The sequence below is a fragment of the Orbicella franksi genome, chromosome 5, assembly GCF_964199315.1.
Source record: "Orbicella franksi chromosome 5, jaOrbFran1.1, whole genome shotgun sequence".
Classification (NCBI taxonomy): Eukaryota; Metazoa; Cnidaria; class Anthozoa; order Scleractinia; family Merulinidae; genus Orbicella; species Orbicella franksi.
The window spans coordinates 9,518,561-9,541,284 of NC_138149.1; the positions used below are offsets into that span (position 1 = coordinate 9,518,561).

Genomic DNA, 22,724 nt, shown 5'->3' on the forward strand with positions numbered 1-22,724 from the left:
CTCACTGGCTTCTCTACTCACCATCTATCAGTTCTGATGTAGATAGCGAATAGCCTTGCAATGTGCGGTTGTTAACAACACGACGGCCGCTTCTTAGCGTTTTCGAAGTGTCTGTGACGAGGACTTAGATAAAGACTTGAACGACTAATAGATTTATAATATTAAACAGTTAGATTATGAGCTCGAGATTTCTGTGTGTGATAGTCGACCAGGGCTGCAGGCTGGGCCCTCGTAAACTATCGGGAGATAGACATCTCGAGCTCATAAATCATAATCTAAAATTGTTAATTGTTTACACATTCGAAGTCTGCAAAAGTAAGAACAAGTGAACTGTTGCTAAACGGAGACAAAAATGTTTTAAATTCCTTTCATAAAACAACCCATAGAAAACGATCCTTCCATGGCGATGGAAATATGGCTTTCAGTCAATCCAAATGCACCTTTTCTATGAGTTATTCGCGACAATATACAACGGAAAAACACTGGAAAATTGTGGTAGACACTCGGCGGTCTCGGTGTAATGAGTCGAGAAGAACCACCTTACTAAATGGTACGTGAAATCAAAACAACTAAAAAACTACTTCAGTTAATGAGATCAGTAGTTGAAAAAAGTGAAGTCGCAGAATTTCAGAACACCATTAGTAAATTATTAGGAAACAGTCTTCTAGGATCACGCCACATTATCAAGCAAGAGATCACTAAAAAACCACTAATTTAACTATAACAAAACTGTTCACAAGTAAATAAAATTTTGTGTGCCGTAACACATCAACAAGTGCTTTCCCTCTGACAACCTGAGTTGATACAACTTTCAACCCAACACTGGTGTTTAAAACTTAGACGGTTGGGCGTGATTTTCAAAGGGGCACTTGTTCACAAACTAATAGTTATTATTAAATTCATAACTAAACTTACTGGCACGTAATAATGAAAATCTCTTAAGTGATTTACATGGACGACTGGCCCATTCCGATACAACTAAATGCCAAATCCTTCAAGTGGTAAACACTAACACAACAGGAACTAAAACCAACTCTATCTACAACCAAATATTTTGAAAAATCCGTCTCGAAGTAGAAACAGAACTAAAATAGTCAGACCTAAGAGCCAGGCAAGACTTTTCTCATACTCTGTGACATTCGTGTTAAGGCGTCACGCAAGTCATAGAAGGGTCACGTATATTACACGAGAATCACGCGAGGCACGCGAGACACGTGAGTTGAAACAAAAAGTCTGAAGTTTGGAACAGTGAATTTTGTTGTTTCCGCAAAAAACATTTTGAAGTGAGACAATGACACCATCGCTTAGCTCCTAGATCTGACAAAATAACTATTCCACAGCAATATTTCCCTTTGGTATCAACAGAACATTATTTGAAAAATAAAATATTTTTTACCATTTTCATAAAAACTATATAAATGAATTTTCGTTAGTACCAATTTACCAACAAAATTTAAAGAATCACTTTGCCCATTTACAAGTGACCAAATTAAAATCCCTAGAGTGCTGATAAAATACTTTTTTTTTTGGTTGGCAAGAATCATTTGGCGAGTGCTTGGAGGATTGCATTCACTTCCTCCGCAACGGCTGTCAAGGCAAACTCAAATTGAGCCTGGAAACAAGAAAAAGATGTTACATTAGGAGTGGGCAGTACACAGGACGAAATGTAAGAAGGTAAGGCTTATTGCAGAATCTAAATACACTGAAAGGTATTCGCCTAGGAAGTGCGTCAGTGGGAGGGAAAGTTGATTGTGATCAAAGAAGAAAGGAGACCAAAGAGGCATCTGTACAGTGTTAGTCTCCATCTCAATTAATTATTCAAAAATAGCAAGAAAAACCGAACAACTGTGTAGCTAGCTTTAGTATTCCTGCCGATAATTTGTGAACATTTTACGTCTGTACAAATGAGTCTTCAGGCTTTTCATCCAGCGGTCTTGGCTAACTCAAAACAGGACTATCACTTTTTAGTATAAATCTACTAGCGGTCTATCACGACTGCCGTTCTCTGATTGGCTACGCTACCCGGTACTATCTATTCTGTGATAGATAGTGAGTAGCGTACCGGTGTGCCCTTGTTAACAAAATCACGACCGCTCCTTGGCTTTTTCGAAGTGTCTGTGAAGAGGATTTAGATAAAGTTTTGGACGACTAGTAGATTTATACTAAAACAATATTATTATTCGCTCTCGATTTCAGAAATCTCGAGCTCATAATCCAATTGCTTAGTAGATCACCATTTTGATCACATTTTGTTTTCTTTTTCTGCGTAAGTAAGTACACTTCCCCATGTATAACAGACACTGCGTAACCTGGAATAAACGAGCAAAATATCTGAGCAGAACTGTTCTCAACAGGTTTGTTACAGATAAGTATTGCAGCTAAAAGAAGTCAAGACAATTTGGACTGGCAACCAAGAGAGCATCATGACAGATGATGATCAACAATTGCAAACTCAAGTCCAGTACAAAACCGTATTAAAAATGGCAAAAAAAAAAAAACACAACGCAGACATACAGATTGCACATAAGAACATTATGTCACGCACCTTGGTTTTGACCATTGATGGTCGCTGGTCACGGAGATGCTCCACAGTAGCAGCAATGTCAATTTCTTTGGCACCTGAAATAAAAGAATTATACATTTTACCATGTCCTCATTGGCTAGATCAATCTGCTGAATAACTTTTAAAGCATTATGGCACCCATGTGAAACCAATGTCAAACGAAAGTAAAAAACTGTCATTTAAAACCTGTTCCATGTAATCCCACCAATCAATGACAGTTGATTGGTGTGTGCGCTTAACGCTCACCTCTCATCATTTTATTGAGCACCATGTCAATCAGTATGTAGGTTCCAGTCCTCCCCACACCCCCACTGCAATGCACGACGACAGGGGAGGCTCGGCCCCTAAAGCACTTGTTTACTTTCCTGCAAGAGACAGATAATTGTATGTGCAAACTTGTCACGTCACTGTTGGAATCTTACAAACATTTACAGAGAACAGTCTATTCTAGCATGAGCGTGGAACATCAGTTCATTAACTTCAATGTCATAGGCGGCGAGCAGGGGGCAGGGGAGCTCTAACCCCCCCAACGAAAATTTGGGGGTCAGCCTCTACATTTCGGTGCCAAAAGTACCGCTAGCGCAGTTTAAAATTAGTTTCACAAAATATTCCGGTCCGTGATCTTTTCATAAAATTCGTTACATCAGGCTCACGCTTGGCGAAATACTATTTTGAAGGACGTTTTGGACTGCCTCGGCCTGTGTTCCTTAGAAGCATCATAAAGAAGGATTGTCTAAACAACTGCCTCCGCCCGCATTGTCATAAGTCTATTACGGACACACTGAACACTGTAGACATCGCAAAGAAGTTTGTTTGTGTAAAAGAACAGCGCAAAAGACATCTTGGAAAACAGGAGTAGAGGTATACGCTTAGCTTAGCGACGAGTCCCCTCATGTTTCAAAACGTTCTGCCGTCTCTGAATGTCTATCAAAGTCACCAACAGGTACCAAAAATTTCTAGTAAAAACCAGACCCTGTGTGTTACTAGATTGTTCATGACAAAGCTCGCATAGTTTTTAAGAATGCCTTACCGTCTAAATTCCAGAAGTGGTTTAGGAGTTGAAGGGACATTGAGATCAGGCCACGTGAGAAAATGAAACTGAGTGACTGTTCTTGTTTCACTGGTCTGTAACATTAAAATAACATGAGAAACATAACAATTTAAAGAACTAAGCATGCAAAAAAAAGGATAAAACAGTAGGCCACAATGCATAGCATGCACAGTTGATTTCTAACATCTTAAATCATCACAATTATGTTTATAAATATTTTTTGTAACTTTTTATTGTAACTTTTTACATATTGTAACTTTTTTAGGTGGGTGGGTGGGGTGGGTGGGCGGGCGGGCGAGCGAGCGAGCGAGCGAGCGAGCGAGCGAGTGAGTGAGTGAGTGAGTGACTGAACTTATATCTTAGATAAAGGTGCTCTTTCACGTGTGTGCAGGAATGAGGGAGAAGGTCTTCTTTTGGTGAAGGTATTCTCAGGAGTTTTCTGTTCACATACAAAAAGAGAATGGAAGAACCTACCTGTAAATTCTTTAAGTAAAAGCTTCTTACTAAGTAGTCTTCACACCATATATGCTCGGAGACAAGGTGAACCTAACACAAAAAAGAACTTCAAAATTACTCAAGCTGAAGCACTTGATTATTGTAACATAATTATTCTGGCCAGCAGGCATGACAGAACAACTGAGACAAAAATGTGCAATAAAAACGTGCTTACCTCGTAAATGCGATATGTGACAATCGGCTGCTGTTCTTCAGGCCAATATCTGTGACATTGAGGCTACAGAGACAGAATTTAACTAGGTCAGCAAAACTGGGATTTAGTGATTTCGACAAAATTTTCACAAAGATTCAAGTGAAAAACAAAAAGAGCCACCTAGCTATAGACACTTTGAAATTTCTTTTCTTATGTCATCGACGACACTTACCAGTCCAAGATCTGAGAGTTTTGTTAGGTTAACAATCACAACAACACCCTGTTCCCACACCATCTGAAATGAAAAGCATACCGCAAATGTTACAATACATTCTTGCCGGCAAATTTTTCTTCATATCCACCGGTCACACTGGATTTTTATTGATTACACCATATGGATATCTTTCAGTTGAGTACATGAAAACTGCCAATTATTCCAATAACACCTAGACATTTTAGGCTTAGCTCTTCTCCAATGGATTGTCTAAGTCAAATGTTTAAATCGACTCTAAACTGTCAGAATGTAGTCACAAAGATGGCAAATATTAAGCAAACAATATGAGTAACATCTATTGGATTAACCCTTACGATGCCTGGTCTTAGTTGAAAATGGCACAGTAATCCCAGCATGCTTACCTGCCAGAAGTCTGACACAGTTTGAGCCAGGGGTCCCTGTGTTGCTATGTAAGAAGGATTTTTTGGATCATGATCCGTCTGTGGAAATAACCAAAGTGGCTGTAAATAGCTATATCTACAGAGTACATCTTTTGGGGGATGTATTGGCCCAATGCGTAGTCCCTCAAACTTTGAATAAGCAGCCTGGGTTAGAGCGTGGTTGGACTCTTAGCTCTCATGGTGCCTCTCCACACTCAGAAGCATAAATGCGTTCAAGTTATTTGTTAAAGAAACCAAGCATCCCAATAGTGTAGAATCTCATTCCAAGCTGGAGGAGGGGGGGGGGGGGGGGATAACAGTACTCTAAGACGCCAAATGACGTGGATAAACAGGATAAACTGTAAAAATAAGCCAGTTTCCAGTTTATGTACCATAACCACATGCATGCATAGAACCAATCGTTGTTAACCACACAAAAATCAATTTCATGAAAATAGTCACTTGACTGTGAAAAGTAATTCACACTTGCTTTGGTTTTGCCTTAGAAAACTTATACCACTTTGTCTTTGAATAAAGCGGTTTTCAATTGAGTGTCATAAAACCAAAACCAAACCAATAACTCAACAATCAGACTTCTTGAGGAATCTCAACCCGTAGTAAAACCAAAACCAAAACCAAAGTAAATGCCTGATTACTTTCGACACTCAATTGAAAACCTCTCTATAAAGTAAAACCAAAACCAATTGTGACTCACTCACACAGGTTTCCCCACGTCATAGTGTTTACTCTGGTTTCAATTTCTCCATGCTCAATCGAAAACTACTCAAACCACTAAGAAATTAATTTTAAGCTACAGACTTACCACATAGCTTGCATTGATGTAGTCTGAGCCAGTAGCACTTGCAGTCTCTTTCAACAAAACCCTGTTATGATCATCTGCAAAGTAATGACAAGGAAGTTGGCTACAAGGTTAACTCTATCCCCATGATAACAATTCTCTTTACTGGATACAATGAATGTCCTTAAATTTTATTTGCAAATGAAGACACTATCCCTTGTTGAGAATCTGAAGAGAAAATGCACTAATGTTGTTTCTAACACGTTTTAATATAAATCTACTTGCATTCTATCTTGATTGCCGTTCTCTAATTGGCTACGCTACTCAATATCTATTCTTTTATGGATAGTGAGTAGCACAGCAGTGTGCTTTTGTCAACACCCTAGCAGCCCCTTCTTTGCAATTTTGAAGTGTTTGTGAAGAAGATTTAGATTAAGGTTTGAATGACTCAGATTTATACTAAACCAATTACAATAGACTATTTGCTCTCACTTTCTATGAGGTGGTAGTTGATTTGGCCTTCCGCCTCGTTGACTATCATCTCATAGAAATCTCGAGCTGATAATCTACTTGTCAAATAGAAAAACAAGAGGAAGTTTGGGAAAAAGAGAAATGCTGTGAGAACACAAGCCACAGATCAGTGTTTCCAGGGCTTTTTCAAGTTTATCCCCAATTTTCAAGAGTGTTTCTATAACTATATATTAACCTCTTCTATTTCATCATTATGTCAACAGCTCATACCATTCTTTGTTTCAATCAGGTTATTGAAGTATCGAGTTATAGAAGTATGGCTTTTAGTGCACACTTTTTTACAAGGTGTTTTCCAATGTTTAAATACATACATGGCAAGACATCACTGTAACGGTTTTTGCGAGCATTCTTTTCCAACTTTCCAATTTCCCTGCTGTTAGGCTCAGCCTCATATGTCTTCAGCGCCTACAACAAAAAGGGTTTTTAATATACACATACTAAATGAACTAATAACCTGTTCAAAGATCTGGCTCTATTCTGGGAAGTTACAGATTCTGTCTTAGCTTTTCAAAGCAAAGTTATCATAGTTTCCACCCTGGATTACTCAAACTGATCTTAACTCCTCTAGACTGAAGCTTATTAGTACCGACTGCACAAAATTTCTCATAGTTTACAATATTAGAATTAAGTGGTACAGTGTACAACCTTCATTGTTACTGTTGACATTGTCATGATGTTGTTATTATTGTTATAGTTATTGTTACATGTTATCACATGCCAGTATTTAAGCAAGGGTTTCATTAACATTTTCATCAGGTGGGCAACTGGTTTACACAGGCAGGAAAATCTTTTTGAACTGAACTTCATTATAAGAAAAACTTTGCCTAGGTGGTCGAACCAGATGGGAAAAATCATCCTCACTGGTAAGTTTGCTGGTGCCCCACTCTTAATGAAACCCCCGTATTAGGAGATGTATGACATTGGTTGGTATGTTTTAGTCTAAGGTCTTGAGTTTGTTAAAAATCATAGTTAACAGGGAGATCTCTCATCAGCCAGCAGGTGATCTACTAGTCTCCTCCGCAGCCGTTTTTTGGGATGTCACGCAACGCTCCCCCAAAGAAACGGCTGCTCACATCCGAACAACATTCTTTTCCTTTTGTGTTTTTGGTTTGTTTGCGCTCTGTTGAACAGACCAATCACATAATAGCAAAGTGAGAATGACATAAGCTTTCGCGCGAACAGGCCTGCGGTGCGAACACTCAAAGGATTTCTGTCTTTTGTTTCACGCCGCACGTCGCCAAAATAGGCGGTGTTCGCGGGCTACCATCATGACAGATGAAAAAAAGAAGGTAAATGAAAGTCCTAACTGCAACTGCTCCATGTGCTCATCGCTATGTTCAGCTGATGAGAGAATATATATTCTTGGGAAATGTCAAATTGTAAGCGTCAATCAAGGGCTAAACACTTCCTACAGATTTAAATCAGGAGGAAAGAGGACAAAGAGCGGCATTCAGAACTCGCTGTCAACAAATCGAGCGAAGCTACTTGATTTTCTGATTCCTTTATTAAGTTAAAATAGATATCTTCCTTCTTGACAATAATTTTTTGAGTTGAAAGCTTCTAATAATTAGCTTGAACTTTGAAGAGTCTTCAGCTACATAGCAAGCTCGTTCAAGCGTCACCTGTATTTTTAGGCGACCCTGAACAAAAGCCGGAAATCTGTACCTTCATTTGTGACATCTCTCACGATGGGATACAAAGATAAAAAACATTCTTTGATTGGACAAGTTTCAAAGGGCGAATTTGGCGCGAAAATGTTCTTGAAAATAGAACGGAAGCAGTAATTGGCTAATTTCGTGAAAGGAGTGTTGTTCAGATGTGAGCAGCCGTTTCTTTGGGGGGTGCGTTGCGTGACATCCCATAAAATGGCTGCGGAGGAGACTAGTGATCTACTGATGCCTGCAGTTTTCTCCAGGGATGTTCCAACAATTACTCTCTTACTGGCATTTTTCTCATGCTCCCCTCCATTTAAGCACTGCCTTTCAACGAGTTAACAACATAAGAAGGCAAATTAAGGAAAAGAATCGACAGTGTTACCTCCCACTCCTTGTTCAGCCGATCCTTGTTGTTAAGATGGTCCTCCATGTATGACTGAAAAATAAGCAGAGTATAATTTATAAAACACTCCAAAAGGAATTGGCATTAACCAAGTTAAGGCAAGATGCTTTAACTTCCTAATAATTCTCTTCCTTTAAGTTTTTCACAAAAACCACCAAAGTGCAAATAAGAAACAATACTACAAGGATGAAATAACCACAGGGGAAATCCCATAAGAAAATGGCCGGGGATGTTCATTGTTTCCCTTAGAGGGGTGTAAATCACAGATTTGGATCAGTGGTCCAAGATCACTTGAATCATGATGCATCAAAGAAACCGATCAATCCACTCTAGACATTGATTCATTGGCTCCTTTGACACACAACGACCTGAGTGATCCTGATCCAGATCACCCCAAAGGAACCCACCCTTGGTCTCACTTTGGGTGTTCAGGACAAAGCACCACTATCTTTAGCCATCAAGGTATCTTCTTTATAGGGTGCAAACCAGAAATGAATGTTGCTCCTGACACACCCAGATTGGTCTCCTTAAGAGCTTTAACCCAAATTTTCTGACAAGTATCCTCGAGCTTTTCACATGGGATTCCTTCCCCTCAGAGGATGAAATACTCACCAAGACTACATGTCCAGTGGAAATGTCCATGTTGGGTACAACAGGCTCCTCGCTCCTGAAACAAAATTAATTGTATTATAACTTTCTTTAATTTCAAACTGTCAACTTTTTCTAAGTCAAAGTTCCACGATTTTTGAATCTGACTATATCCATTCATAAAAAAAAAATGACCTTTCATATATTCACTTGCATATATTTCTTCCGAAGACATCTCCAACATTTCCAAGCGCCGTGTTGTAGGTATATTTTCCATGGAAATCAGAGAATTCAGAGAGGTGTACCATCATTTATACAGACTTTTCTTTCCTTGAATTGGTTCGAGTTAACATATTTTCAAAAGTAGGTCATTTAAGGCTAGAGTAGCTCAAATACTACTAAGTTGGGCAAGTGAAATTGGTCCAAAGTTGTGAGTAGACATAAGATCAACATTTTGGACCCACAGGCATGAGGATTGACAAGTATAACTACAGTACTGGCATCAAGTCAGGAAGGATTAAATAGAGGATATTACGAGGCACCACAAAGATATGAATTTTCTTTTCGAGTGATAAAAACAATATTTTACAAATACGCACAACAAGCAAGTGAAATACTGTTTTTAACACGAGAAAATAAAATTCATATCATATCAAGGCACCATGTAATTTTCTTTTTGTTGTAGCCAAACCGACTGTTTGCACAAACTGCAAAAAAACAGGAAATGACATCATATATAATATAGTTAAATGAAATTTAACATAGTTAACGACCAGGAGCTAGTCTGGTCAGTAGCGTTTTTATGGGCAGTTGTTAGTGTCTTGGCCATCTGTGAGCGTTTGGTTAGTGTTTGGTGCGTTCTGTAGTGTTTGATATAGTTCAATGAAATTTTACATAGTTTATGACCAGGAGCTAGTCTGGTCAGTAGCTTTTTTTTTTTTTTTTTTTTTTGTAGGCGTTTGATAGTGCCTTGGCCATCTGTTAGCGTTTGTTTAGCGTTTGGTGCATTCTGTAGCATTTGCAGCAGTCATATGGTCGTGAGAGCCCTGGGGCTGACAATGTCCAGCGGTATTTTTGGTTAGTACGTGTGTTGTCGTCCCATGTGCTCGCAGCATGTTCATCCTTCTGTTAGTGTGGCACTGTGGATTGAATTATAGTTTAGCGGTTCTCGGCGTTCCCTCCCTATCCCCCCCTCTTTTCAGCTTTTTTTTTTCCCACCAATGCCATCTGGCTTGAGTGTCACAGGTGCCTGTAGGGGGCTTGGCGCAGGGGGCTCATGGCTTGGTTGTGGGTTGGGCAGGCCAGTCGGATGTTCTACCGCCTTGGGGATGTGACTGCAGTTGCAGCCCCCGGGCTTTGTAGGCACCTTCCCTCCAATAGCGACTTGAGCGTTAACCTCAGAAGAATAAAGGTTCCAGACATAGTTTCGTATGAACATTACGAAAAACTGATTTTCCACTAAAACACTCAGTATGATAAAGTAAGTTGCACTCAAGTCACTTTGTCTTACCATGAGTATTTAGGAGTTCTGCCACTTCCCAACCCTTTCTCCTTCTCCCCGTGCTGTAAGGGTGTGGTCTTAACGGGTGCACTGTCCCAGCCTTGGGTGGCTCGCAGCTGACGACACAATTCCTGAGCAAAATGTAAATGGGACAGATAAGGATGATAATCAGAAAGAGTCTTTGGCTAAGATTTACATGATTCACATCAGAAGTTTAAGAAATACATAATCTAAAACATGCAACTTAAAATATTTTTCTTAAACTCTAAAGCAAACAGTTTTACCTGATAGTCTGCAGCTGCCTCCTGGCCGGGAAGAGTGACAGGTTTAAAGTTCTTTGCTTCATTGTGTCTGAAAAAACAATAAAATAATGTCAATAAAGTTCTTGCAAGATGGAATCACATGTCAATGTACATTTGGCACACACGCTTACTAGTGACCCTGATTGACTGCAGGGTTTGGATGCAACTGCAATCTGACTGAGGAATCTCAAGTGCACATGCTAGTGAAAGAGCGAATTTCACTGATTAGCCAACCAACAAAAATCTAACTAGTCACAGTCACAAGTCTATCCACACAAAGCTAGCTTATTGACTACAAAACATTGAAATATCCTTTTGAGGCACGGGCACCTGCGAGCCCATTTACTAGTTTATTTGGCCAATCAACAGAAGTAAGTGTTGAAGTTGACATTTTAGAAAACGCTTTTGTAAAGGCAGAATGATCGTTACTGTGAAAAGGAGAGAACCACAAAACAAAACAAATGTGAATTTACCCAGCTATGAATTTACACATCAGAGCGCAAAATGGAAATGAACCCAAGTGAAATATATTTAAGATTTAAGATCTTGCGAAAGTGCCAGAGCAAATTCGAATGCTTAATTTATGACAGGAAGAAATCAATTTACTTAATTGTCTTATCACTAAAATAACACACAAACAAAGATTTCAAACCTACATATAACACTCAAGTTAACAAAAAGATGGAACAGATAAAACAAATGGTACCTACCTTCTCATCATAAGGTAAATTGCAACTGCTGTCAGCACCACTCCAGTAACACAACCCACAACAATTATAGTTATAAGAAAATACTTTGGCTGTTGAGTTTCTACAGATCGTTGAGGATGCCCTTTTACATCCCGTTTCTGCAAGCACAAAAAAAGTATTGTTGTTACTATTTTGTACAAGCTTTTTGCTGTATGCACATAGAAAATAGAGAAGCTAGAAATTGTATTTATGGAAAACAGCAAACAACAAAAAATACTTTTGCTGCTGTACTCAGCCATTTTTACAAGTCCACTGAACATAATCATTTGAAGTTGCTGTGCTGTTTACCATTTGCCATAAGAGTAGAGGATTTAAGAATGACATTTACCGCAAACAGCAAGTAGAAAAATTTGTGTCTCATTTAATTTTAAATATAGAGTCAATCCAACACAAAAATAGAAAAAAATCTCCCAATCACAGCAAATACAACAAAATTAATATTCTCACTTAATCAAGTGCACACAAGTTAAGCTGGACAACAAAGTTTTCATAATGTTTGCTGTTTGCCATCAAACCTCTTAACATCTGAACATCCATATTTTTATGTCAGTTTCCTTTTCTTTTTCAGATTCAAAGAGAGAAAATTGACTATATTGTCATTCAGTAACTCAATTTTGTACAGTGGAATTCTGATTTTTTTAACCATCAAGGGATGGGAAAAATGGTTTGAAAAGTAGAATAGTTCAAGAAATTGTGGGTACAATTACAGCGTTTGACTGAGGAGAGGGAAACCGCTTTTGGTTTGAGTTATTGGGAGACTTGAAAAATTGCAGATTTGTGAAATCAGGATATTCTGCTACACTTCAAAATTCTCCCAACAGATGGAATCCAAACAACAATTTCTTGCCCATGATATGACTCAAATGAATAATATGTAGAAAAAGACCTTTTTTAAGTTGGTCCAAAGAAAGGAAAAGGAGAATTATGACATGGTATAAAAAAACAATGATATCATCTTTTCTCAACAGATTGCAGTTGAAGCCAAATTAGCATAAAATCAGTAAAATGTAAATTAAACTTTTTTTTGGTTGAAGTGGATGCCAAAATTCTCAATAAGTTACAACACACAAGTAGAGCAATTTACAGTGACAGTAGATCTACGACAAAAGTGAAATTCAGAAATTCAAAATCAAAAAACACTGCATCAATCAACAAAAACATCTCTTGAAAGGTGAACTTGCTAAAGATGAAGTGGAAAGCCACCGTAGACAATTCATGAAAATGACTGGTTTTGATCAATCATCTCTCTAATGGCAATTTTACAAAAAGTTTACAACGATCACCATGAAATAAGATGACATGGACTGTGAATCTTTTTACCTATATTCCACTGACGAACTTCACCCAAATTCACAAGGCTGTATTTCAAAGGAAGTAACTCAGTTCTTTCTCACACTACAGGTGCTTATTGAGGCAGGAAGGTTTCATTCAATGAAAATTTCTCCACTTATGTATTATTAATAACCTTCATCGTGAAGCAGCCTTCTGTTGAACTCATGACTTATTAATAAGGAAGTGCTAAAGATGAATGATTCATTTTTTTTTATTTTTTAGGGCAACGATAAACAATGGTCTGAATGAATTTAGACATTTTCATTGTCAAACTGAAGCTTTAATCTCCTCTATCCTTACAACTTTAACACTAATCATTTATTCATTTATCCAGGTGTTTTTTATTGCGCGCAGAGAAAGTTTTCTCTTTGGCCAGAAAATTGAGCCTGTATGTTGAAAATCACTGTTAGATTGCAATCAAATAGGCATCATAAGGGGTTACTATACAAAAGCCAATTAGAAAACTTCACTTCAGATAACAGAAATATTGTGTCTGCAAGTCTGGCAAATTTGAAACACAAAATGATATTATTCTTCAGTCTACATTGGGAATGTTATGTCCATCCAGTGTAAATGTATGTTTGTCTGTTACAATTTTACTAATAATTGTAGCACAGCTCGAAGGCTTCATTAAACTAAGTTTATTCTAATTTGATTATTTGTTAAAATCAGCTGATACAAAACAACAGAAAACAAGTGTCACTAGTGAAAATGCAGTGCTTGACTGTTCGATGCAATGTGGAGTACTTTTCAAAATCCCTCAAAGTCATGCTTCAGAGTAAAAACTGAGATTGATTTTGTGACACTTTGCCAAAATTACTAGTTCACAACCTTAGTTAAAACTCACTGGCGAATCTTCATAATCAGCAGACATGATCTCCAGACCACTGTTTCTTTGCACATCTCCCTTCACACTTGGCTCTGTACAAGAAAATGGAAATTGCAAACACTACCAGAAGAACTAACAAAAAATGAAAACACCTTGCTCCAGAACATATCCACACCACCTCCACAGAGCTTTCCAGTTGATACCTCCCCCCTAGAAATTTCCAGGAAGCTGTATACTTTCCTTTGAAACCTTCGGCATTTGACACCTACTCCCCCTGGAATTTCCAATGAATTTCTATGGGATTGCTATAATTGATATTTCCTGGAATGGCACAATGTGGCAATCCAGACCAACATTGAATTCTGCTCAGTTATCATAAGCCCTTTTTAATGACTAAATCAGGAGGTCTGAATTTGTAAAAGTATTTTAGTATTTTGTATCTGTACCTTTCTTAATCCTCTCAGCAACATTCTTGGGTCCTTCAAGGGTGTATTTCGTCTTTGCCATCTTCAACTTGACTTTGGAGTCATGAACTCTGTTGAAAACAAAGGTTTTGTGTAAGTAATGCCTCAATGCAGCTCACTCGGCATAACTCTAAATTCAGGAACTTGATATTCTCCCAACTTAAATTTTATACAAGAATGGAGATCAGTAAAGAGAATCTGTATTTTCACTTTATAAGGGTTTAAAAAATTTAAACTGGAATCAGCTGTTACACCACAAATTACACTGTAGAGTTAAAAACCTTTACACGCGCTCTCAAAAATTCAAACCTGGAAATGCAATTTATGTAACCCAAAACTGCAGTTAAATCTAAATTTAATTTTCAAATCATATGTCCCGTCTCAAAACCTGATATGCAAGAATTTACAATTGATTAACAATTCGTTGCCTGTAGTAAACTCAGGTTCACACACATGTTTTTTAGATCTCCCAAACTCCCCACTGAGTTCTCAGCTCGGCTATGTAAACATGGCGTATGTTTCATATTAGTAAATGTCTTATATGAGTGTCTTGAAAACTGATTTTGTTTATTTGAATGAGCGATTAAGTCATCATTAGCTTACTTCGTCACAGTAAACATGGGGGTTGGTGCATTGTTCCAAAGTGCATTCTGAAGTGCTGCTGCAACTATTTTGGCTTGGGTTGTGGTTATGCTGTGTAGATTTAGAGTGTAATATGTTTTGTCATAATACTATGTGAAACATAACTCAAAGAGCAAGAGAACAATTTAGTTTTTAATCAATGCATGCAGTTATTCAGTGTTTATTATTTTGATTTATTAATAGTGTCAAGCAATTAATGATTAAGACCTAGGTTCAACTTTTTCTTATTACCTCTCTCTCACAATTTAATAGCCAAAGGTGTCAATATAAAACATGTAAAAACTTATGTCAGTCAAACTGGATTGAAGGAAATTTTTAAGTGATCTAAAGCCCTATTCATAATTAATAATTATAATAATAATAATAATAAATTTAATTCATATAGCACCATTCCTACGCTCATGGTGCTTAACAAAGATATGTGTAATATTCTACAATCAATTATAAAATCTATACAAAAAGATCAAGGTTTAAAAACTAAGAAAGTACATTATACCTACAATAACAATGAGTTGCTATCTACAAACAGTTCAAGTTCTCAATGGAGTTTGACTTGGGCAAGGTAAGTGGCAGATTGTTCCATAATCTTGAGGCGCATCAGGGCATCAAATAATTTCCTGTCTGGTGCCAGTCAAATTGTCTGGTCAAACCTATTTTTGCTCGGACATATCCCATTTTTGGCCGGACAAACATTGATTACGTCTTATCGCTATAAAAGTGCCCCTCCCCCCTTCGCATGATGTTTAAATATGAAACAAGTAAATTTTCAAAGCATTTATTGTACACAAGCATCAGTCTCAATGCAGGAAAAGTGGAACGCATGGTACAGCCAAATCAGTATCACATTTGTGCGAAAATTTGCAACCATAGCCTGAAATTTTATGAGTATTACAAACCATTTATTAAAAGTTCTTGGTCTGGTAGTTAAGTATCTGCCTTTTCCCCCTCCTTTTTCACAAATGCCAATATTATTGAACCTTTAAATATTTAAAACTTGAAACTCTAGATTTTTTTCTTTACCAGTGTAAAAAAGCAGACAAATTGTCCGGCCATCTAAGGATTTGACTGGACAAAACCTATCTTTGACCAGGCATAGTCCGTTGACCGGCTGGTATTTGAAGCCCTGTGCATTCACTAAATGCCATAGCACCATAGGTCTTTGTGAAAGACCTTGACTGATCTAACAGTTCATTGGTGACAGATCTCAATGATCCAGAGTGAGAGTGAGAGTGAAGCATATCGACCAAATATACTGTAACTTGAGTCCAAAACTATATTAATTACATTGCTTTGTACATATTTTTCGGACACTTAAAATTTCGGATGCTAAAAAATTTCTGATGGTCTTATTTTCAGACACTTTTTGTCCGAAATTTTTTGCGAGTAACGTATCATTCCATAACTCAATCCTAAAAAGGTTCTGACAATTTTTCTGTATCCTTAATGAAGCCTGATGGCTTTAACCACTTAAAAATACTAATTCTGTTTATGTTAAAGTCATAGAAGTCTTTTCCTCCCACATACCAATTTATAAGGTTAATAAGAGAGAGTTTTGGACCAGTTATCTCAACTACAGCTTGCCCTTTTAAAAAAAATCAATTTTCATTGCACTCTAATATCTGTAGCTTGTAAGGTAAAGAACTGTTGCAGGACAACAAACTTACTTTCTGTTCAAAGACAGTTGGATGTTTCCCTCCTCATGTGCAGAAGAATCAGCTGAAAGGGAAAAAAACAAACCTTGTTAATAGTAGTCTTGAGCTTAAAATATATATACAGTCGAAACTCCTTTAAGTGACCACTCAAAATATCAAGCCTAGGTGGTCCCTTAGGGGAGGTGGTTGCTTACAATGAGCTTAGACCATATTTACCATTTTAGGTCAACATTTTGCCTCATTAGCATATGGCAACTGCAGATACTTACCCCATGTTTTAAATGCGTTTATTTATGTGAAAAGTCAATTTGGAGAAAAAATTTGGTACTTCCCATTGAGAAATTTCCATTTCTTGTACTACCCTGGAAAGCGATAATGTCACAAAACCTTATTATCCAATTTCTGCTCTATTATCTGTCAAGAATTTAATCAGCGATAACGATAACTCTCTCTTAGCTGACGATTTTCTTTTTTCTCTTCACCTGTGTGCTTAACAATGTACATGTATTGATCTCTATTTGTAATGAGAATTCAATGTTGATCACTCACAATAGAAAATTATCCTTACCTTGTTCCTTGTTCACTTGATCACTGCCATCTTCCTTCACAGGGATAAAGTTGTCTTTGAACAGTTTAGAAGCCTCTTCCTTCTTGACCGCATTTGGAACCTCTACTATGGAGCTCTCTCTCTGGGTTTGAAAGAAATCTTCCACTCGTTTGTAAGTCTTCTCGGGATTTGGTCCTTGATCAATGTCAGCTTTGACTTGCTTCACTTGCCCTTTGACCATGACCTTTCCTTCACTCTTAGTGTTAGCAACCTCCTCTGCAAAGGCTTCCTTTTCGGTCTGCATGTGGTTGCCTTGGAAACCAGGATTATCGTCAGGGACTGACGAGGTTTCACGTGAAAGAGGAATTGGTGGAAGTTTCTTTTTGTCATCCAAAGTCCTTTCATTGCCAGCAGACATCATTCCACTGTTTTCATCTGAATAAAGCACATCACTCTTTTTGGAAGATAATTCTGTGCTATGTTTCACAGAGTCTCTCGATTGCATTGATTTGTCATATTGATTGTTTTCACCTACTAAATAATTCTTGCTACCTTGGGAAGAATCACGTATATTGCCTACACTGTGTACAGAATCTCTACTTTCTTCATGTTGTCGTATATGTCTTCTAGCTTTTAAGTCATCATAATCATATTCAGCTTGATGGTGTGCTTTGTTAAGCTGTTCTGGATCAGAGCGAGGGCTTTCTGTGGTACCGTCATGTTTGCCTGTATTGATCTGACCCCAGTTCTCCAGCACCTCAGGTGGTAAAGGCCCACCACGTACAGGTAACTTATTCAGCCCTCTTCTCTCGTAGCGGGCATCATCTCCAGCCAGAGACAGTATTAAATTTCTATCATCTCTGCTATGTTCATATTCATTCTCATTCAAGATCCATTCAGAATCATCCAGCCGACCTGATGGAAACTCCATTTCATTAAAATTCTGTTCATAGTCATTCTCAATGGGATTGTATTCGTTGGTATTGATTCTTTCCCGTAGCTGTTGTCTGTGATAAGCTGGGTAATCTGCAAAAATATGGCAGTGTTAGAAAAGTTTTTTTTTTTAAAGGGTGGTTTTCCCCAGCGATGGCGTCAGAGTAAGAGTCGTAAGAGAGCTTAAAACCTAATGACAATCAAAAATAGGAGTTGCTCTAATACAGAGTCATAAGCTCGATGGAACCAGAGTTGGAAGAATCGAAATGTTTCCATTTGTTTGGACTCTGCCAATGACTGAGTCACTTATGATCCAGGGAAAGCTAGATTGTCCAAGTACAATGCTAGAAATTTCTGCTTGCAATTCCAACAATCTAGGCCTCACTAAATCAAAAACAACAGAGTCATGAGTGGAATTGGTATTCTGTTTCTGACTCCGTCTGAATGATTTTCACTAGATCATATCGCTCTGCACTTCTGATTACAACTCCGTTGCCAATGATAACCACCTGAATGAGACTAAAGGGGTCCCTTACAGAACAAGGATAAATAAAATTGTACCTTGAATAGGTCAAGGGAGTGCAAAGTGCTAGAGCTTATCCCAACTTCTGAAGCATGATGGGATTAAGGGCATTGTTCCTGTTGGATGAGACCTAGTCCATCAAAGATTACCCCCCCCCCTCCCCCCCGGCATCTTCAAGTTGGCCTAACAATTGGGCAACACCCATTTACACCTGGGAGTAGCGAGGAACTGTGCGAATAAAGTGCACCATTCAGTGGCTACAGCCAATGCTACAACACTCAAACCATTACAGCACCAGCACCACGCCTTCAAATGCAAAAACAAAAATGTCTTGCTTTTGATCATGAATTTTAAACTATGAAAATAATATTAGAATAATAATATTACAATAGAATATTAGAATAATAAAAGAAAAATATTATTCCCAATTCGTGGGAGGTGCGGTGGCCTCATGGTTAGTGCACTCCGGATCAAGCGACCCAGGTTGGAGCCCTGCCGGGAACATTGTGTTGCGTTCTTAACCAAGACACTTTACTCTCGCAGTGCCTCTCTCCACCAAGGTGTATAAATGGACACCACGAACTTAATGCTGGGGGTAATAACCCTGCGATGGCTAGCATCCCATCCAAGGGGAGTAGAATTACTCCTAGTTGCTTCATGCTACACAAACCCGGATAAGTACCAGAGCAAGCCTGATGGGCCACTTGGCTCATATGCAGACTTTACCTATTATTCCCAATTTATGTGTACTAGCTTCAAACAGAGGCTACACCATAATACAAATGTTTATGACAATATTCTTTAAAAACAATGGAAACTGAATCTAACAATAAGTGTATCACTGAAAATGACCGAATGCTGTTTTTCTCAAAATTGTTGTGCTATCAAGGATTGCTTTCTTTGATGAGCAGCAACATTAAAGCTTAGAAACAATATTCACATGAGAAAAATAATTACCTTCATCAAGAATTATCTCCCTTTTACACTGAAAAACTGTGGAAGAACAGATTTAAATTAAACTACAGAAGATTTATTTAAAATAAACTTAAATTAATAGCAAATTAAGAACAATGTGTCGTCATTTTACAGTTATTGCAAACTCCACAGACTTTAAAAGCAAATAGCCTAGACAGACTGCATTTTTGTTGGATGTCAATCAGCTGATTATATCCTACTTCTGTGTTAACCCATTGACTCCCGGAGCTTTTTGCCAAAAATGCATTTTTTGGACATTTTGGAGATTTTCAGCCTGTATATGGGCCAAATAAACTCCAATCTACCCAAAAAGGCATTTGCAACATGACAGCATGCCTCTCTTTCCACTAGCATCGTGTCTACGACATGTTGCTCGGGCATGTACAGAAATAAAAATTTGGAGTTTTTGGACGAGAAATTAGTGACCTATGTCTTTAGGCTTTGCAGTTTTTGAAATGTTTTTTGCCTTTCCTTTCTCTCCTTTTCTTGTCTTTTTGCTGCAGTGATTGACCTTCTACTAGGCTTGCTTCCAGTTCAAAAATTTCTGAGAAAGCATCAACGAGACGGGCAATTTCTACCATGGAGTAGCTTCGTGTAGTTGTAGAAAGTTTTGCTCAGAGTTTTTCACTCAAATTTCTGAGCATTTTCATGCATATTTCAGGCTCCTTTGAGCCAATACCCCTGATCTGGGTATCATTGGAAAGATCTTTTCCTCCTGTGTAACTTGAGTTTAGATGATGCCAGTTTTGGTCAAAGGTGATGACATCAGGAAGTAGAACAAAGGCCAATGCTTTTCACGGTCCGTTATGGACAGCACAGGACTCAGTCAATTGGTTAACAGAACTACATGTTTTACCGAGAATTGACAGGCATCCACTAGTGTGAATTTACAATTCTTAGCTTCTTTTAAAAGAGGATGTTGCTTACATTATTTAGCCTGAATTTCAGCCACCTCCTCCCTTTGCTTTCTAATAAATTTAAAAATAGCTATTGCCTTAGTATGAACCCTGTAGAGAGCTCTCTACAGCAGACATGCTTGGCTTTCTATCAGGTGTGTCACCAAAGTGAACAAACTAGCATAATTTAAATCAGGTTTGACAGTGTACTGTTCCCTTGAAAGGAAAACGTATTCACTCCTCCACTCCAAACCCAGTAAAATGCTGGAAAGTATTATTTAATTCTTTTTTTTTTACATATTTGATGAATGATCTTTTTTTATGAATACTCTTGACAACACTGGAAAATTTCAGTAATGTGAGCATTAAGCGAGACACGCTAAGAAACTGTTCAGAAAATCCGCCAAGTAAATGCTGATTTTAATATACGTGTTTTAAGACATCCGTACATGTTTGTGAAGAGAACAAAAAGCACAAGTGTTGTGGTATCTAGGTATCTGAATCCCGAGAAAAGTTACATTTTGAGATTATTGAAGGAAATCGAATCTATGTGTGCGAATATTTTGTTTATACGAACAAGAATGAACAAAAGACTTTTAGATACAGATAAAGGGTACGTATTATGAATAAAATTAACATGTCGGGCTGAGCGACATGATAAAGCCAGTCAAACTCATGGAGTCGACATCTGTGCGGGGATACGTATAAAGATTTGCTTCAGAACAGAATGACTAAATTAATAGAGATATTCGTTAAAACAGGAGCAGTCGGAATTTTGAACAGTTGTTATTTAAAAACATTCTGCACAAAATGAAGTTCAAAATTAGTATGCAAAAATATTTTATTTTGTTCCTCATGAGTGCGCACTTTGCAATAAGGACGAAACGAAAATATTTCGCTTGGTATTCAACTTGTGACAAATCACTTAAAAAAGAAATTTTAAAACACGGGAAAATTTCTGTTAAATTTCGCTCAAAAGGTTTTTCACTGGCAAAAAGAAAACGAAAGATTACTATTTTTCGAGTAGGCGGGAAGCGTATTCAAATTAAGTCGAACCAGGTTAATCAAAATCAAACCCTTCGTTCTTTACTAGTATAATTTTCCAAATGTATCTCAAAACTGACTTATACAAGCCAACCAAGGCTACTGTCAGCACTATGGAGTGTTGTAATGAGTTATCGACAAAGTAAAATTCAATTTGAACCCAATTTTAACGTTGTGAAGTCTCGACCGGTGACCACACAATGGTCAACGAGATGGATCAAGAAATAGGAGGCAGACAGAGATCGGGGTCAATCAAACATTGAGAGGAAAAAAAACTTCCTTACAATAATTCCAATAATCTCGTTTCTACTTACATCGATTGCAGTATTCGCCAATTCCACAGTCAGCCCCAGATGAACAGGCTAAAGGAAGCAAGGGGAAGAAAAATGAGTCGATTTCTCACGCTTTGAAGAGCGTTCTCGAATCTCTGATCAATCACACCGAGGAGAGCACCTGATCATGAAGGGAAAACTTACCGACCGCCGGCGATTCCCTAAGATGTCCATAGTCAAGAAAAAAACAGAACAAGAGAAGTATGTACTTCAGATTTTTAGAATCCATGGGCTTGCCATGGATTTCGATAAGGAGAAAAAAGTTTCAAAGGTAGACAACGCTATGATCTATGTAACGCTTCGCCATCTTCTCCCGCTCGGCCATCAACAACAGAAGTACGATTAAGTCCCCGGATGTTTATTTGTTGTCGGAAGTTGTCGATCATGTATTGTTCATACGACCAATCAGAACGCAGTAAATCTCGTTTGCAGGTCGACCATCTGTACATTTGACGCAACGACGCGGAAAAATGAATAAAAATTGCTTCTTTTTGTTGTCTTCGTACATGTTCGATGCCAATTCTTGTTCTTTCAAACTTGATTTTAAGCGTGATTTTGTTTCTCGTACAAATTATCTCGGGCAATTCACATTGGAAAATTACGCTCAACTTGGTGTTTTAAAACAGTAAGTAGACAACACGTCATCCTATGGTTATGACAAGATAAAATCAAACTACATAAATATTTTTGGTTATAACTTCGTTTGGATTTTTTCCCTCACTTTCAGATATTTTTTTTTTCTCGAGAATTAGAAAGACAAGAAAACTCGATAACCTGGAACAAAATAATTCGTTTATGTTTCCTGACACCCACGCATTCACCAAATAATTGACGTTCGCATACATTCAAGGAATTCTTTTATTTACTCACCCATGAACAATATTTCTCCTTGATTGAACACCACAATTTTTCCTTTTTACGGCAAAAAATAAATGAATCAATCAATAAATAAATAAAACCATACCTCACAAGTTGAAGCGGTATTTTCATAATACACGTATTCTTATTTTTATATTTCTTGCCCACGCAAAGACGCGCGCGCTCGTAACTAGCATGTTCATGCGCGGACGCCCACGCGTCTTTTCCTTCTTGACGTGGATTGATCTTCAC

General features: G+C 37.8%; 1 protein-coding gene across 2 annotated transcripts; it reads right to left on the reverse strand.

Moving 5' to 3' along the window:
* Positions 1-335: 335 nt before the first annotated feature.
* On the reverse strand, positions 336-21,954 carry LOC145487408 (uncharacterized). 2 transcript variants are annotated; one of them, XR_014049402.1, is made up of 23 exons: positions 21,759-21,954; positions 21,597-21,644; positions 19,325-19,360; positions 16,933-17,937; positions 16,377-16,428; positions 14,053-14,141; positions 13,625-13,698; positions 11,407-11,543; positions 10,679-10,745; positions 10,404-10,525; positions 8,918-8,972; positions 8,285-8,338; positions 6,559-6,652; positions 5,741-5,814; positions 4,900-4,977; positions 4,496-4,558; positions 4,285-4,347; positions 4,089-4,160; positions 3,594-3,688; positions 2,810-2,928; positions 2,546-2,619; positions 1,276-1,612; positions 336-1,233 (listed from the first exon to the last, which is right to left on the reverse strand). XR_014049402.1 is itself a non-coding variant. In XM_081466181.1 (22 exons), the coding sequence occupies exons 1-22, from the start codon at positions 21,841-21,843 to the stop codon at positions 1,541-1,543; spliced, it is 2,628 nt and encodes an 875-aa protein (XP_081322307.1). In that variant the 5' UTR covers positions 21,844-21,954; the 3' UTR covers positions 336-1,540. The 2 variants fall into 2 exon arrangements, 1 of the variants encoding a protein (XP_081322307.1); XM_081466181.1 differs by having other exon boundaries at positions 336-1,612.
* Between the last annotated feature and the right edge of the window lie 770 nt (positions 21,955-22,724).